This window comes from Perca fluviatilis, chromosome 8 (genome assembly GCF_010015445.1).
Source record: "Perca fluviatilis chromosome 8, GENO_Pfluv_1.0, whole genome shotgun sequence".
NCBI classification, from domain to species: domain Eukaryota; kingdom Metazoa; phylum Chordata; class Actinopteri; order Perciformes; family Percidae; genus Perca; species Perca fluviatilis.
The window spans coordinates 21,765,654-21,782,249 of record NC_053119.1 but is presented as its reverse complement, the minus strand read 5'-3'; the positions used below and the strand labels follow the sequence as shown (position 1 = coordinate 21,782,249).

The window sequence follows — 16,596 nt, the reverse complement described above, 5'->3', positions numbered from 1 at the left end:
ACCAGTGAGAGCTGCTCTCAACAATGGTCATCAATGACGGCGAGTTAGAGACTGACCTTCCCTTTGCCTCCTTTGGTACCCCAATTTATGGCATTTCTTGGTACTTAAATTTATCTTTTTTAAACAGGTTACTTAAGACATTAATCCATGCTAGTGTCCATCTCTTCCCAATGTTTCACATGGGGATTAAATGCTTACTGTAAGATACAGCTTTCGGCTTTAACTAGATGCTTTGTTTTATGGGTCCCCTTCTTTGAGGACGTGTTTGGACCAGAGAAGAATGCAGCTTTATCGTTGGGCATTGGTTTTGATGACCATCAACTCTGTACCTGTCATTGTCAGGGCATGCTGCTCACCTCTACTACCTCGCTGCATAGGGCGTTTTTTTCCTCTTTTTATAGCAGTGAGAAGGTGCAGACCAGGTGTGAGGTGCTGTTCAGGTCGTTGTGGCTATGACAGGGGAATGGGCCGTAAACCCCCGGGGCCATAGATTTATGGGTCATCTGGTGCTTCTAAGGTCAAAGGTCAGGGATGCATGACTTGTCCAACTTTATATCATTCAACCATCTGAGGCAAACCTTGAACTGTGTAGCCAGCTACCTCTAACTATAGAATTGTGCGATCTCTGAATGAGACTGAGGATGTGATTTAGGAGACATAAAGATAATCCACAGATGCCTTTAAATAGTCGTCCTCGCATTAGTTCATTGTCAAAGGCCCCTTATTCTCTTTTACAAAATTCTATAAGATGTCCTCAAATTTGAACTTCAAAGATATCTGTGATTACTTATTTGCTCTTAACCTGTTATTTAACTTTCTTCTTCAACTTTGAAATGAAACTGAAACTCTTTAAATGTGGATTACAAAACAGGTGATTTCTACATTATAAGTAATTCGGGCACAATTCTGTTATATATAGGCTCTGCAACTTTTGTCCAGATTAGTTTACAATGTTAACTTTGCATTTCATGAATGCACCCCCCCAGAGACAGGATGCTGTGTTGGCCCTCCCCTCTAAGAATTGCTAATGGAGCTGGCTTCAGAGTCATTTGGACCAGCACAAAGGCCTGAGGTTTGCTGTGAAAGGTTGTCTCTCCTCCCTGGCCTTGGCTGCTACAATGGCTTTGTCCACACACCAATGGTACATGCACCATGCAGACACCCAAATATTAGTATATAAGCCCCAGCATATTGATTATCAATTTATTCAATCATGTTTTTCCTGGTTTGGATAAAACGTTCATCAACTGTCTAAGCTGTTTTATTTTTTTAAATTAAATGTCACTGAAATGACGGTCACCATTCACCACCCACGCTGTGATATTTCAACACATAATGGTTTGAATGTGAGGTGTGTGGGCGAGCAAAGTCACATGCTGTCAGTCATGAAAGATGTGCTAAACCAGGAATGAGTGGCCATGTTTTTGCTCTCATTTTTTTTGGCTGATATTTTGATTAAACAATACTAGGTTTTCTGAGCAGTTAGCATATAGACAATGATGTTCTGCTGTCCTAAGTTTAACGTATCAGCCATGAGCTGTGATCTGATTAAAGGAGACTGTGAACTTTGCAGCAAACTAGCTTTGAATATACTGTGTATTTGTCTTAAATAATTGGCAGAATCGTGCATGTAAATCAAATATTCCGTAGTGCTTGTTCCATTTTAATGCTGTGTGAACATACATTTTTCAAACAATTTCACTGCTTCTGCTACATACTAGTATTGAACTGTGTGAACTCTGTATTATCAGCCTCACTTAAAAACCCCACAGTGTAAATGCTGGCCGCATGTGTTACATCCTGACGTCATCGCCATAAAATTAAACAGCTTCTAAAATGTTAATAAAGAAAACAATTCTAGCTGTTTAATAGATTCCTTGCTTCCTAGTAAAATGTTCTATTGCTTTGTTTTACAGTCTTAAAGTATGTTTACCCTTGTGTTGAAAAGGATGGAAAAAACTTTTTAGTTCTCTTAGACACAATTATGTCCACTATAAAACATGTCCTTTTGGGAGAAAGTAACACTTTGGCATTGCAACCAAAACAACCACAAAAGGATGCAAAAAGTGCAACTGTCCAGAGTTTGACCTGAACTGGTCACTTTTGTTTTCTGAGGCAACAGGAAGAGAATCACGTTCTGACATTCCTGCAGAGGTGAAGGAGAGACAGAGGTCAACTGCGTCCCGGGGAGTTTCCCTGGATGGGCGCCGGGCGGATATGTACATTTGGGTTTTATAGAACATGCTTAAAATTCTATATAAAGCTTCTGTCCTGCCAGTACATGATGAAGTCAAACAGAAAGCTTGCATCTTCGATCTCTTTTGATGATTTTTCTAAGGTTTGTTTGAATGCATGTTGAATGTTATGCCTGGTTATTCATGTTTGGGATATGAACAAACATACAACTGCATTATATTTGCAACTAAAAATGCCCAATGCAAGTTTCCAGAGCTCAAGTTGATGTATTCAAATATCTTGTTTTGTCAGAGCAACCGTCTTACACACAAAGAAATTTGTCATAAAAAAGACAAAGAAAAGCAGCAGATTGAGAAAATGGAAATATTTCAAAATTGTTATAGATTTATTTTCTGTCAATCAGTTAATCAATTAATGGACTATTCGTTTAGGCTGTGAACTGAATATCTAATGTCTGTAGCATTTTGGTGAACTCAGGTGACTCCATTGGGATTCCCATTACACAGTTACATTATCCATTTTGCATTGAGCTGTGTGCCAATGTGGCACATTTTTAACCCCCGGGCAGACAATGTTAAACAGATATTAACAGCTTTGTGGTTCAAATAATGTCTTTGTATAGACAGTTAAAGGGAAGGCTTATGTGAGGCTGAGGCAGGTTGTTGTAGATGGTAGGAAGCGATTTGTCATAGTGGGATAAATAAAGCATCTTTTGTTCACCCGATCCAACAATCGCTCTGTAATCATAAAGCTGGAGTTAGCAAACAGCTCGCTGTAACTTAGTGACATTTTAGCGCGGGAGAGAAGAGAAACAAACCACCAGATAAACCAAGTCCTGACTCTTATGTTCACCACCTTCCCCACATCTTTGAGCTGTTGATAGGGAAGGAGAGCGAAGAATGTCATGTGAAAGCTGTTGTGGAGATGAGGCGGTCAGTGTGGTAAAACGAGCTCTGCCATCACTGATGTGTTACTTAAAAGCACAGTTCCTGTGAGCTGCACGGAGCTCTAACGGTGGTTCTCATTTGGAAGCATATGTTTGAAGTAAGAGGGGAGGGTCAGCGGAGGAGAGACGCCTCGCTCCTCCATACCCTGCCGTGACTGGCTGTTCTGAGGTTAAGGGGCCGGGCTGAGGTTAGGGGGGGGTTGGGTCGGGGAGGGAGGGAGGAGGAGGAGGAGTGGTGGGTGAGAGAGAAAAGGGTGGGATGACCATCTGGTTGAGCTCCTTCATGTACACGCACACGCACACACCCCTCTCAGACACACTCTCCCACGCACTCAGACATCTCACTGACTTTTTACAGTCCCACCTTTGATATGGGCTGTTGCTTTGCTGACAGCTCTGGTAGAGAAGGCTGACTGCTTCTGTCCTGGAATTAGAGCTCTGAGGATCTTGCGTATAGATATGGAGGCTGAAGAATAATCTAGGACTGGATATTGTGATTATAAGATCATTTTTTCTGCTCGCCTCAGGAGAGTTGGCCTACACGGAGGTAAGACCAGCAGGGAAATTACTGAATATGTCATCTGTTTGTTTTTGTTTTTTGGAAGAAAGGGTTTTGTTTGTAGTGAGGCTGAAAGAAAAAATACTTGAGTAAGTAGAGATGTTAGAGTATTATACCATACCTAATCCTGATCTGTCTACTAGAACCAAGCTTATTTGACCCTGATGGCGATTTGTAAAGTGAAGACATATACACAAAGTCTCTTGGATTATTTAGTTTAATGGGAGGGTGGTTTAATTATTAATCTGTGTTTTTTTTTACACATTACATGTATAGATGGAGTTTTGTGCAACTTCTGATCTTTGCTAAAATCTGCCTTCAGAGGGACTTTTTTCCATTCAGATGGTGTAAAAGGGGCCAATGTTCAAATTGAAGTTGATTTTAGGTGCCGTATACTGCAAACTGAATTTACTGGGATGTAAATGTGTTTTATGTCCGCTATGTGACAGCAGCACATGTGTGTTGAGTCTTAGTTCAGTCTGGCCAGTGCATGCAGGTGGTCCCCATAGTGTAGATCTCTGTGAGGATGTCACTCCCATCCATTTGGTCTTGAAAAAACACTCCCCCGGCCATGAAAGGAGGCCTCAATAAGATGACCAAACTCCAGCCATGTAGCACCTCAACACTGCATGAACTGAGCTCCTCTCCGGGTCTCCTGTTAGTCGCACTCAGACTTTCCAGCAGCTTTTCCACAATTTTTTCAATTTCCACGCATTTTCAATCTGATTGGATTCAAATCTTCTGCAGGCAGAAATGCCATTAATGAACATCCCCTGTGTTGTTTTTCAGTTCTTGATTTTATGACGGTTAGTTGGTAAATTAGATCATTCAATTACAAGTTTAATCTAAAATGCTGATTTACTTAGCTATATGTGTGAAGCTGCTGATTCACAAACAGATCTAATTGTCTAACTAATCTGATCTGGCCTAAATGTTGGACGATGATGATGTTAGTTTGTTTGTTAGATCACTCTGAATTATTTTTGTACAAGGGATACAACATATTAGGTGCCAACAGTTGACAGACTATCATTTATAGATATTTGTGTATACAGGGACAGCAGGGAGCAATAAAATGTTGCAAGTTAAGACTTATCTCTTCTGACATAAAAACTGATTTGTCTCAGTTCAAGCTCAAGTAAGCAAGGATTTTGAACAGAAATTCTTGTTTTTCTCTTCAAGTAGAGCCTATCCTGCACTGCTGAGCTTGCAGGAGCCAAGTTAAACATGTTGGGCCAGTCCAAACTGACAGAGGGCACTGTGTTGGGTTGTGTGCATGTCCATCATCCACTTCCTAGAGGAATATAGACAGTAATTCAGACCAGAAGCTGCTTATTTTCCCTGTGCACTCTCTCAAGGGCTGTTAATCCAATGCTCCAGTGTCTGGATTTTGGGGGCACTCTGGTTAAAGTGTTGCTGAAGACTCTTTAAAAATGTCACTGACGGCTATATTTATTGGTCAGTCACAGTATGAGGTCCTGTGAGAGGTTTGTATCCCACAAAGTGATAAATAACATTATACTGTAGTTAACATGATGCAGTCTCTGCAGTGCTGTTTTTAAGGGTGAATACAAATCTGTGGTTATTTTTGTTCCTTAATGAATCAAGTTTGCACGCACTTGTTCATTGACCTGCTGTTATATAGAGCTTGTTGGAATACAAGCTTTATGTGCAACAAGACTATTAGAGTCATTGTGCACTTTTTCTTCTAGAACACAGGCAACTTCATTCATTCAAAATATCTTGTGGGATGTTTTAAAATCTTCATTCACTGAAAACCATTCAAAGCAAGCATGTGTTCCAACTCCCCTCTTTCCCCTGCCTCAACTTACATTTCATCTCTTTTGTCGAACAAGACACATTAACATTTTCATACATGTCAGTCACCCCATTTTAGCCTCAGTCTGACAGCAACCCCACCACCTTCTGGCCCTCTGTGGGCAGATCAGTCAGATATGCAGGCCTGCAGCTCCCAAAGCCATGTTAACAAGCACCTTTACAAAAGAGCGAGGGGCTGTTAAACATTCAGGACTGCAGGGGTCTGGCTAGTGTGGGAGGAGGGCAGGGGGAGCAGAGCAATAAGAAGGGGGAGAAATTTAAGCTCACAAACCAAGGGTCCCTTGTTGGGAGAAAAACTTAAAAAGCCAGAACAAGTGATGAATCAGTGAGTTGGCAAGTCAGTATAAGCATGGTTAAGTTATTTGGCTCAGTGCTTCCGTCATTCAAAAAGTTAAGGAAGCATTCTGGGCAAAGTTGGGAGGAAATGAACTGCATGACATCTAACGGAAAAATTAGCATGCAAGCAGATGTGGTTGTAAGGCGCTTTGCCTCACATCAAACTGTGTACATCCTTTATTTCTCTTTGCGGGCCTGGCTTAAGTTCAAGCCTGACATTCCTGTGAGTCAGGTTTGGCTGAGTAAGAGACATCCTTGCGGTGACTTGGCCAACATGTGAAAGCAAACATCTTTCTAACAAATGTAGCGCATGAGTGAGTCTATGCCTGATAAAATGTGAATCTCTGGGCTCCTGACTGAACCTGCCTATTGTTAGCTATCTCCCATGTGAAACCCAAGACACTCTCAAACAAGGCCACATTTTTGCAGGTTATTTTGGTCTCATTTGCAAGTCAATAGATGTGAATAGAACAAGAGAGTGTCTTCTTTCTCCCCCCCCCCTATCATCTGAAGACAGGTTATCTGGGTTTGAGGGCTTTAACTGTCATGTATAAGGAGATAACGCAACACATCTTCAAGACAAAAAAAGACTTAAAGGGAGATAAACAGGCCCTGATGGAACAAGTCTTCAGTGGATTCCTTCACAAAGCCGCCATTGTTTAGGACATGAGAGCCGTTTTAATGGGACATGTCATAAGCAAATCCGCCATACTTGACACTTTGTGGTGTAATGCAGGCACGAATTCTAAAAAAAAGCACATGAATCCACTGCCACCACTATCCATCACGCTTAACTCTGATAGTCTTTGGGCAGGCTAGAAGAGGCCATGACCGTCGATGGTGGCGAAGCCACAGGGCTGATGGGTTGATAGGAATAGCCAGTAGCCACCTCAACTGGCATGCTCTGTGTGCAGCAGTTAATCATCCACAGGAGGGTCTGGTTTGCCACTATCTCAGAAAGAGTTGTCACTAAACAAGAAGTAGGGTACATGTGCATACAGCTGACTGACAGGTATATGTTGCTGAGTGTGTTTGTGTGGACTAGCTTCGCCTCTATAGTAGCCTGTGTCTATATGTGCGCACGCCTGCATCAGTCTTGGCTCCAGCATAAATGTGTGCATTCCCTCTTCATGTGTGCATAGGAGCTGCACACACCCAGGGGCAGCCAGGCATATATATCATTCCAGGAGAGAGCGCAGATTTTCAGGCCCCTTTACTGTCACGCCGGTGTTCAAAGGCTTTGAGTGTGTCTGGTTTTGTCAGCTGTCTCTGTGCGGCCCTCGGTGCCCTTGCCGGCCATAGGGGGTAGAGGCTTGGGGGGTTGTTCTGGACACTGGCTGGGCTCCCATTTGATCTCAGCTAGAGCCCTTGGCCTGTGAGAGATGACCACAACTGGACACACATTCATCATCTCCATGTCTGCTCGGTCCTGCAAAGCTAACAGCAGCACAGGGAATAAAGTAGGCTTGTAGGAGTGATTTGGTTAGTAACTAACAGGTGTTCATAACTTGCTGAAACAGGTTAAGTTTCCTTACCTGGTCTGGTATGACATGTAGCATTGTGGCATGCTAGCAATTAAGGACGATATTGCTATTTAACAGATATTACTTATTATTTTCTATTTAATCCAACTATGCACTGGTTTATATTGTTACTATCTTTGTTGCAGTACAGTCATGTCTGGTGCGGATGTAAAGAAAAGCATTAGTGACTATGGCCGCCACACACATAGATCAACACTGTGCCAGTCTTTGATCTCCCTGCTCTATGTCCAACCGAGTATCTGTTGACCCCATCCATCCACGTCCTCCTCTATCCATCTCTCTGTACTACTTCACCTGTCTGGCATTGTTCTGTCTATCTAAAAGATGAAAGGATAATCAGACACTCACTGCAGCAGGTTGGAAAACAAACAGTCCAAAGAAAAAGGGGAGATGAAGGGAGAGACCAGGCTTGTGGACATTCCCCATATGGTGGCCCTGTCTTAAGGCCAGGCCTGTGTTTATACAGACCTCAGGCTCAACTGATCAAGCCAACATCAGATCCCATGTGGTGCCCCCTCTTGGGACAAAGTATGACGTAGCACCTCAACAGGCTGAATGATGACTCATTCAGACCCAAGCTCATCAGATAAGGTGAAACCTAAAAATGTAACAGCCAGTGTCTGGTGTTGTTCTTGCTTTTGAGTTGATGGCAAACTGAATCACAGCATAGGAAGGAATGTGAGGTCTGTGCAACATTGCCCAAAGCTGGGCGTACATATAAGCAGCTTTTAATTCACTGCGTATTTATGAATAGGTAACTGCTTGTTATTCTCACTATATATATACTATAATAAGATCGGACGTCACCTCATGAAGCTTTGGGAATTTCCTAATGGTCATCAAAAGCCACATGAGGAGGGTACATGTTTAACTGCCACCACAATAGCAGTGAAAGGGTATAGTTCTCTTTGTGAGTGTCTTTATGAAGTAGACTCATCACCAGAAGTGCACCAAGAAAAGCTTTCTCAGATACCATAATGGGCTTTTGAGGGGGGATGCTGGCCTCATGAAAGAGACAGTGATGGTGTGATTCAGGCAGTGGTTAAAATTTAGTAAAGTGGGATTGACATGAGAGAACTGGATTAGATGGAGTGAGAATAGCATTATGTGGGGATTGGTTGATGTAATGGCTTGTTAACCAACATTTATTTTTCTTGTCTACTTAAATCCTCCCTCCTCTTCCTACCCTCACCCCAATTTCCCTTTCTTTCCTCCACCCCATCCTTCCATTTTTTTTTTGCTTTGTCTGTCTAGTAAAAAGAAAGTCTGATGAGTCTGGCGAGTGCGGCAGTGTCGGCAGCTGGCTTCCAGGGCGGGGCGCGCAAGCGAGACTTGATGATGGAGCATAAAGTCAGTAAGCTGACCTCTGGCTTCCAACGCAGCTCCACCTCCGACGATGACTCAGGCTGTGCGCTGGAGGAGTACGCCTGGGTACCACCTGGCCTTAGGCCTGAACAGGTGAGCAAAATATTGCTTACAATGGACTAATATCATTGACATTGTTCATGAAATACATGAAGGCATTCTGAGCTAAGCTTAAACAAGCCTGCTTAGTTAGGATTTGGCCTTCTTGTACTACAAAGAAAACTTATTGAACAATATTGTTCAATTTTATTCTGGTACCTATTTCATTGGTTCACAAATCTTTACCACAGTGAATAATGGTTTATCCTCCAGACAGAGAGTAAAAACAGCTCTGACCTGATTTTTATTCCCTTCTAGCCCATTTGCCTGGCCCAGATAAATGCTATTCGGTACATTACGGAATAACACACCAACTAGAGTGTCTGGATAATGGCACTTATGGGACAGAAGACATGTTTCATAAAACTTGGTCCCTTTGTTTGAGGCAGACATGTCAGGTTCTACCATGCAGCCACTTACAGGCAGGATGTGTGTACTTTTATTTACTAACTGCGGTATGGTAAAGTCTGCTTGTGATTATCAGAGATCTGTTAAGAGGAGGACTTGGTGGGTCGAGCTGACTGCTGCTGGCAGGATCAGGAATCAGGGGGCCGTCTTTTAACAAGCCTTCTCCTCCACAAACACAGGCAGGGCTGTTAGTTGTGTCCGCAGGGCAGCCAGTGTGATGTGGCACTTTTCCCAAATTGGCTGCATTTTCCCCCCTCTTCTCTCCTCATTTCTCTCTTTTCCTTCTGTTTCTCTCCTCCTTTCCATCTCTCTCCATCGCTTCCCTTAAACAACACACATGGAAGCAATGAGGGATAGATGGGCAAGAAGGGATGGGTTCGCAGCGACAGAGAACCTCAAATCCTAAACATGCAGGGCCTTTTGTTTTAGAAATGCATGGGTCAACTGTAAAGCCTTTACTGCAGCCATTGCCCTGAATGGGCCATGTATTATGGGTCGTCATTACAGTGAAGACACACATAAGGCCTGGGTGATAGCTGCCCCTAGGGAGCTGGATAAGGGGTAATAGCAGCATGGAAATGCATAATTTATGGTGGGGGGCAAACATTAGGTTGATTGTCAGGGTAAATTGCTGTTACCCCCCCCCCCTCCTAAAGACGGCCCCAAAGCTGCAGGAAACCCCCTAACACACAAGACAAGCACATCCCACCTCTTTATCTGGCTGGCTGTAAAAGCCCCTCCCTCATAAAGTTTAGTTTTCAGTGGTCAGCCCCAAGGGTCAAAGTGCCACAGCGACAGGCTGCTTTGTCCTGTCCCTATAGAGACAAGCATATGACTGGAGAAATAAAACCTTTAAACTGGTTTGACCTGTTGACCTGTTTTGACTTGTTTAATGCAGATTTATGAAGAAAATTATTTCTCCAGTGCCATCATCAAAGGGCATCAGTGCTCTGTGTGGTGCTTTTGAACTAAAGCTGATTTGTGGGTTAGGAAAAACTCAAGCAAACACTTTTGATTCCACAAAGTCTGTCTTCCATAGATTTTACACATACTTATCCCAGAATGTGTCACAAGTTAATGTGTCGTTCTCTGGTTCCTTGGAAAATACCTTGTGTTCAAAAAAATATGGGCCATTCTGTCCAAGATCATAACAATAATATATAGCTGAAGATGTGGGTGTAAAAAAGCAAAAATTCTTGGGGAACCAAAAACAGGTATATGTTCAGATTGATGACCACACATTCTTGAATTATATATTTTGGAAGAGGCTTCACTTTTCTTGTGTGGGGATTTATTGAACCTTAAAATGTTTTTTGCCTCATCATCAGCGATACATTTGGATTTTTCTAAATGTTTTTCAGCAGTGTCAACAAAAACCTAGTACATAATCTTGGGGCTCTCTGAATTGGCCTTGTGTCAGATGGTGTTTCTATGTCTAATCTCCTTACTCCATGTTATGATTTCTCCAGGTCCAGTTATATTTCTCCTGTCTGCCTGAGGATAAGATCCCCTATGTGAACAGTCCTGGAGAGAAGTTTAGAATCAAGCAGCTCCTCTACCAACTTCCACCGCATGATAATGAGGTGAGAATATTTTATTTGCATGTGCGTTAATGCCAAGTATCATAAAATTCAACCCAGGTCCTCTAATTTGTGCCACGGCTGCAGAGAGGATTTACACTCCATTTTTCTTTAGTAGCCGTATCTGTCTCCCACAAAACCCACAGTGTTAACAGCCTCACCATCTCTATGCCCTTGGCATTCATGTTGACATCACACTGGGGGATTTTTGTTCCACAATCTTGTAGACATGTAGTGTGGGCACAATGTGACTTTTGACTTGATGGTTTTATGATGTTTGCCGGGAGCCCCCACCAGCAGGATTTTTGTCATAGCAGTGGTTTTTACGAGGACTGCTCATTGGGAGAGAGGGATGCTGGTTGAAAGAGGCTTTATGTGATGCCACCACCGCGGTGGCACTACAGTTCAACTTGGCTGTCTTTCTTCCTTTGTTGCTCGTCCTCTTGATTTCACTCTAAATACAGGTTTTGTTTGTGTAAACTGCTTTCCCTCTTGTAAAGGCTTTGGGAAACATCAAAAAGGCCTGTAGTAAAAATTATGTTCTCAATCAGGGAACTGTGGGTGAAGATATGCAGGGGGTGTAGGGAGGGCAAGCTGGGGTCAAGAGTTGCCTTTGTTCAGCATGCTTTGGTATGCACTCTGCACTCTTTCATACTTACCTAAGTTTATAACCTTTATTAGTGGCCGACAGTCTTGCAGTTGGGTCCTTCAAGGGGTGTAATATGAAAAGGTCACCTGAACCACAGCATTTGTTTCTCAGTATTTGACCTTTAAAAAAAGGAATCCCACTCATTGATGTAAAAGTACGTGATTGGAAAATTGGCCTTCGTACCCATAACTTATCACAACCCTTTTCCAGGTGCGTTACTGCCAGTCCCTCAGTGAGGAGGAGAAGAAGGAGCTACTTATGTTCAGTGTCCAGAGGAAGAAGGAAGCGCTGGGGAGGGGCACAGTGAAACTGCTGCCCCGCAATGTTCTGAACAGCATTTGTGAGCATGTAAGTTTCCTTGTCTTGCATCTATCATTTACAACTGTGCAGAGGACTGGGAGAGTGTTTGTGGTATAATGTTGCTGACCTCACTGCTGAGTGGTTTGGAGTGGCTCATGACAAGTTTTTCACTTAGAATTTACAATGATCATTGAGCAGCCACAGGGTGCCCATAAACCTTGTCAAAACATAGTCCCATTGATGAAGCTCTCCACTAGAAATCCATGCTTTCTCTTGTTTTCATAATTCAAAGTCACTGTAGTTGATTTAAAAAGTAATGTCCTCATTTGATGACCTGCTCAGGAAGACAGGTCAGGAAAGATAAACAAATCTGCCACTCTGGGACTGCAGTTAGGACAACCTGATGGACTGGCACACACACAGATGGGCCACATATTTACCTCCTCAATATGATGCTCCAGTGTTTCCTCTAAAAACAATTTCAGCAGCGGCGGGTGGGGTTGTTCAATGTCAAAAAGTGATATTACCTGAAAACAGTGTGTAGTTACTTTTTAGCATCTCATATCACACTTTCAATCACTATGACCACTACTACTGTCAGAAATATTATGCCAAAATATTAACAGTAACGTCACTGTCAAAGGGCTTATCTGCCAAATGTTAGCTACGGACCGTAGGGTGCCGTTACCTGAAACTGGCCGCTCATTTTACACACAGTTTAACAACAAAACAAAACGCTGAGTGAACATTACTAGCTACGTTTTTCATGTTGGTTTTGAGCGGTATGCACCCCCACTAACCTGGAAAACGGTTTTAAAACAGTAACGTTAATACAGCGTGTCGGAGGAATACAGCATCTCCTGCAGCAGGAAGTCAAAGACAGAGGGACCGCAGCGTTCGCCAACGTTAGTTTCTTGTCTCATCTGGGGTCTAATAAGCAGTAAATTCATCAAATACAGCATCCACAATGCTATTTTCCAATAAACTATAGCTGTCATATTTCACGGGACCCGCCTGAGTGTGCGGATTTCATGTCGCGGCTTTCGTCGCTGTTTGTCACTTTGCCTAAGATTGAGTGACAAGTAGTACTAGCCCTGTTGTTTATTTGGTTGCCATGACTTCGCGAGTGATAACGTCCGGTCACTGTTCCATTTGCTCACCCTAAAGGAGAGAGAGGGCAGATGACAGTTCGCTTGAGTTCAGTAGAGCAGACGGCTCTGCAGAGTCGTGTAATTACGACTTTATGACTTTTCATAAACAGCTGAAGGAGCGGCGGTGTGCGGTTTACATAGCGGAAACCCTGTTTTGCGTCTGCCCTATTTCTGATACCGTGGCGGCCCGCCATGGTAACATTTCTGCCGACATAGAGAAAACCCTGTGCTCTAGTATCTATGAGCTAGGCTTTGTGTTACAGCTATATCCATGCAGTTTTGTGATAGATGTAATCACCTATGCAAGATTCAGATGATATTATCACAGAACATTTTGGAACTACAGTCATTACAGGATGTTATAATCAAGCATTTGATCATGTCTGCATATTGCAGTGTGGTGAAAACATCAATGGTGGAGAAATGGCAGTGTTCTCCTCGAGGGCAGGCCCTGGGCTGTGCTGGCACCCTGCATGTTTTGCCTGCTCCACATGCAGCGAAATGCTGGTGGATTTGATCTACTTCTACCATGATGGAAAGATCCACTGTGGAAGGCACCATGCTGAGCTACTCAAACCACGCTGCTCAGCCTGCGACGAGGTAAAACCACGAACATGAAATTCTGAGAGAAAACAATGTGGTGAAGGAAAAACATCCAGTTTGAAGTTTATGGCCTTTCAGAATTACTCTGGGATAGCAATAACATTTAATTTATATCCCTACTGTCTTGAATAAATCCACATGAATATATAGACTGATGACAGGCAAGAAGGCAAAAGGTGGCAGTTTTGTCTCATGCAGTGTACATCTATGTCTACAGATTATCTTTGCTGATGAGTGCACAGAAGCAGAGGGGCGCCATTGGCACATGAAGCATTTCGCCTGCTTTGAATGTGGAACAATCCTGGGGGGGCAGCGCTATATCATGAAGGACAGCAGACCCTACTGTTGTGGCTGCTTTGAGTCTCTCTATGCAGAGTACTGTGAGGCCTGTGGAGAACACATCGGTAAGATGAGGATTTTCTAGAGTTAAAATACAGCACCTGTCATGATTGTCTAGACTTTAGAGTAGTATTGCTAACCACCTCAACATTTCCCATTTTCCAGGTGTTGATCATGCTCAGATGACCTATGATGGGATCCACTGGCATGCCACTGAAAGCTGCTTCAGCTGTGCCCAGTGTAAGAGCTCTCTGCTGGGCTGCCCATTCTTGCCACACCAGGGCCGCATTTACTGCTCAAAGGCCTGCAGCCTCGGGGAAGACGTGCATGCCTCTGACTCCTCCGACTCTGCCTTCCAGTCAGCACGCTCACGTGAATCCCGCCGCAGTGTGCGTATGGGCAAGAGCAGTCGCTCAGCCGATCAATGCCGACAGTCGCTCCTCTTCTCACCCTCAGTCAACTATAAGTTCCCTGGCTTCAGTGGAAACGCTGACGACACCCTGACCAACAAGCTTGCCCACATGAACTTATCTGATGAGCATTTCTGGAGGGGACATGGTGAGGAGACTGAGGCACCTGAGGACCAAGAGGAGGAGTGGGCTGAGCATGAAGACTACATGACTCAGCTGCTATTAAAGTTTGGGGAACATGGGGTCTTTCAGCAAGCCAACGACTCCAGACCCACAGATTTCTGGATCACTGAAAAGGATGCCAAGTCGAAGCAGGAGTCACCAAAAGCTGGCAGTGGTGGTGGAGGAAGGGGTAGCCTGGCCAGTAAGAAGTACCAGGCTGACATGTACTGGGCCCAGTCACAAGATGGGCTAGGGGACTCAGCCTATGGTAGCCACCCAGGTCCGGCGAGCAGCAGAAAGATCCAGGAGTTGGAGCTAGATCATGGGGCTGGAGGAGGCTTCCAGGGAGAGGAGCCACAATGGTATAATGACTCTTTGGAGTGCATCACGGACGAGTTCAAGAAGACAGATCAGAGTGTCCGAGACTCTATGGACTCACTGGCACTCTCCAATATTACCGGTGAGTAGATGTGACATGATGCATCAGATCCTAGAAAATTATATTTGATGGGATGGCAATGCTTGTTTCATAAAACAGTCTTGAGTCCATGTGCAAATATTTTATAATTTTTCTCTCTCCTCTCCAGGGGCCTCAGTAGATGGTGATAGTAAAGATAGACCTTTGGTGTATTCCCTGCAAGGCTTCCATGAACTGGAGACAGAAGACTGTGAGAAAACCAGTAATATGGGAACCCTCAACTCCTCTATGCTACACAGAAGTGCAAATTCCCTGAAGAGCCTTGTATCTGAGCAGGAGGAAAATGTTCCAGAAGAGGAGGAGACACCTCTCCCAGAGGACAGACCCAAGCCTTATATCCCTGCCCTCAGGAGAACACGTTCACAATCTAGGCCGCAGCAAGTCAAGTTCTCTGATGACGTGGTGGACAATGGCAATTGCGATCTCCCAGTGCGCCAACCACCTATGAGTGAACGGACTCGTCGGAGAGTGTACCACTTTGAGGAGCAGGGCCAGGAACTTTCCTCTGGTCGCCACCATCATCACAACAGGAGGCGTCGCAGTCGCAAGTCTCGCTCTGACAATGCTCTTAACCTTCTGCCCAAGGAGAGAGCCCAAATGTGCTACAAAGTGGACCATAGAGGGAACGCCCTCGGCCCCAAGGGGCACCAAGCCTTCAACGGCCACCCCAGTCCTGCTGCCATGTCAGACTATGGGGTACAGGGCCAAGCCATGGGGAGGTTCTTGGAGCTGTATGGGGATGATGATGACTGGTGCTCTACATGCTCTTCTTCCTCCTCTGATTCTGAGGAAGAAGGCTTTTTCCTGGGTCAGCCCATCCCTCAACCCAGGCCCCATAGACACTACTACACTGATGACTTGCCCAGCCCTGTGGCAGGCATGTCCTCTCCTCCTTATGGCCTACGGACTAAGTCCAAAAAGAAGAAAGGGCACAAGGGGAAAAACTGTATAATTTCATAGACTTTTATTACTCTCTTATCCTTAGCTTTGGGTAATGCTCTGCCACTCACCTCTGCCACATGTCCACTGTTTAAAATGCAGTAACATCCTGCTTGCAGTTAAATTCTTCACAGCACTCAATTTACCCAGGTGTTTGTGTAAGACACAAGTCCTTATTCGTCTTCATAGGTGTGTGCATAGCATTGAAAACAATGCCAGTAAAGTAACTAGTATTTCAGAGTAATACATATTTATAAACCACCATCTAAAGTGTGTTTATTTAACAGTGAAGATATTACTGTATATATTGTAGAATTAAAAAAACAAACACTAAATGGCTATTTTTATACCCTTGAGTTCATGACATGCTTTGTACCAAAATGACAGTAACATTTAACTATCGGCAGTTGGTACAGAGCCATTTTTCCATAAGGGGGTCTGAAATTGACAAGTTGACTCTGACCCAAGGTCCTCAAAGGTTTTTCTTCCAGGCTTGTTCAGCTCTAACATAAGAGAAACACTGTGTGTATTAAAAGGCCTGGTTGAGTGGTGTATTTATGGGTCACTGTATTGTAAGCAAATCATTGTAATCTGTATAAATGTACAAACTGGAATATAAGGCTAAGATAGATGATAATTGTAATAAAAATAACTATATATCATGATTTGTGTTGTTCTTTCCTGCACAGAAGC

The 16,596-nt window shown here is 43.7% G+C and overlaps 1 protein-coding gene across 3 annotated transcripts in view; it reads left to right on the top strand.

The window, feature by feature from the left end:
• prickle1a (prickle homolog 1a) overlaps positions 1-16,568 on the top strand; it is a 28,200-nt gene extending 11,632 nt beyond the window's left edge. For 2 of the 3 annotated variants that reach the window (XM_039809867.1, XM_039809868.1), the window contains 7 exons: positions 8,675-8,878; positions 10,762-10,875; positions 11,732-11,869; positions 13,369-13,572; positions 13,793-13,979; positions 14,080-14,946; positions 15,074-16,568. In XM_039809867.1, the coding sequence (XP_039665801.1) occupies positions 8,690-8,878; positions 10,762-10,875; positions 11,732-11,869; positions 13,369-13,572; positions 13,793-13,979; positions 14,080-14,946; positions 15,074-15,924 (2,550 nt within the window). In that variant the 5' untranslated portion in view covers positions 8,675-8,689 and the 3' untranslated portion in view covers positions 15,925-16,568. Of the gene's footprint in view, positions 1-3,499; positions 3,690-8,674; positions 8,879-10,761; positions 10,876-11,731; positions 11,870-13,368; positions 13,573-13,792; positions 13,980-14,079; positions 14,947-15,073 lie in introns of those variants that run through there. The other variant, XM_039809869.1, reaches the window with a different exon arrangement.
• Positions 16,569-16,596: the final 28 nt, after the last annotated feature.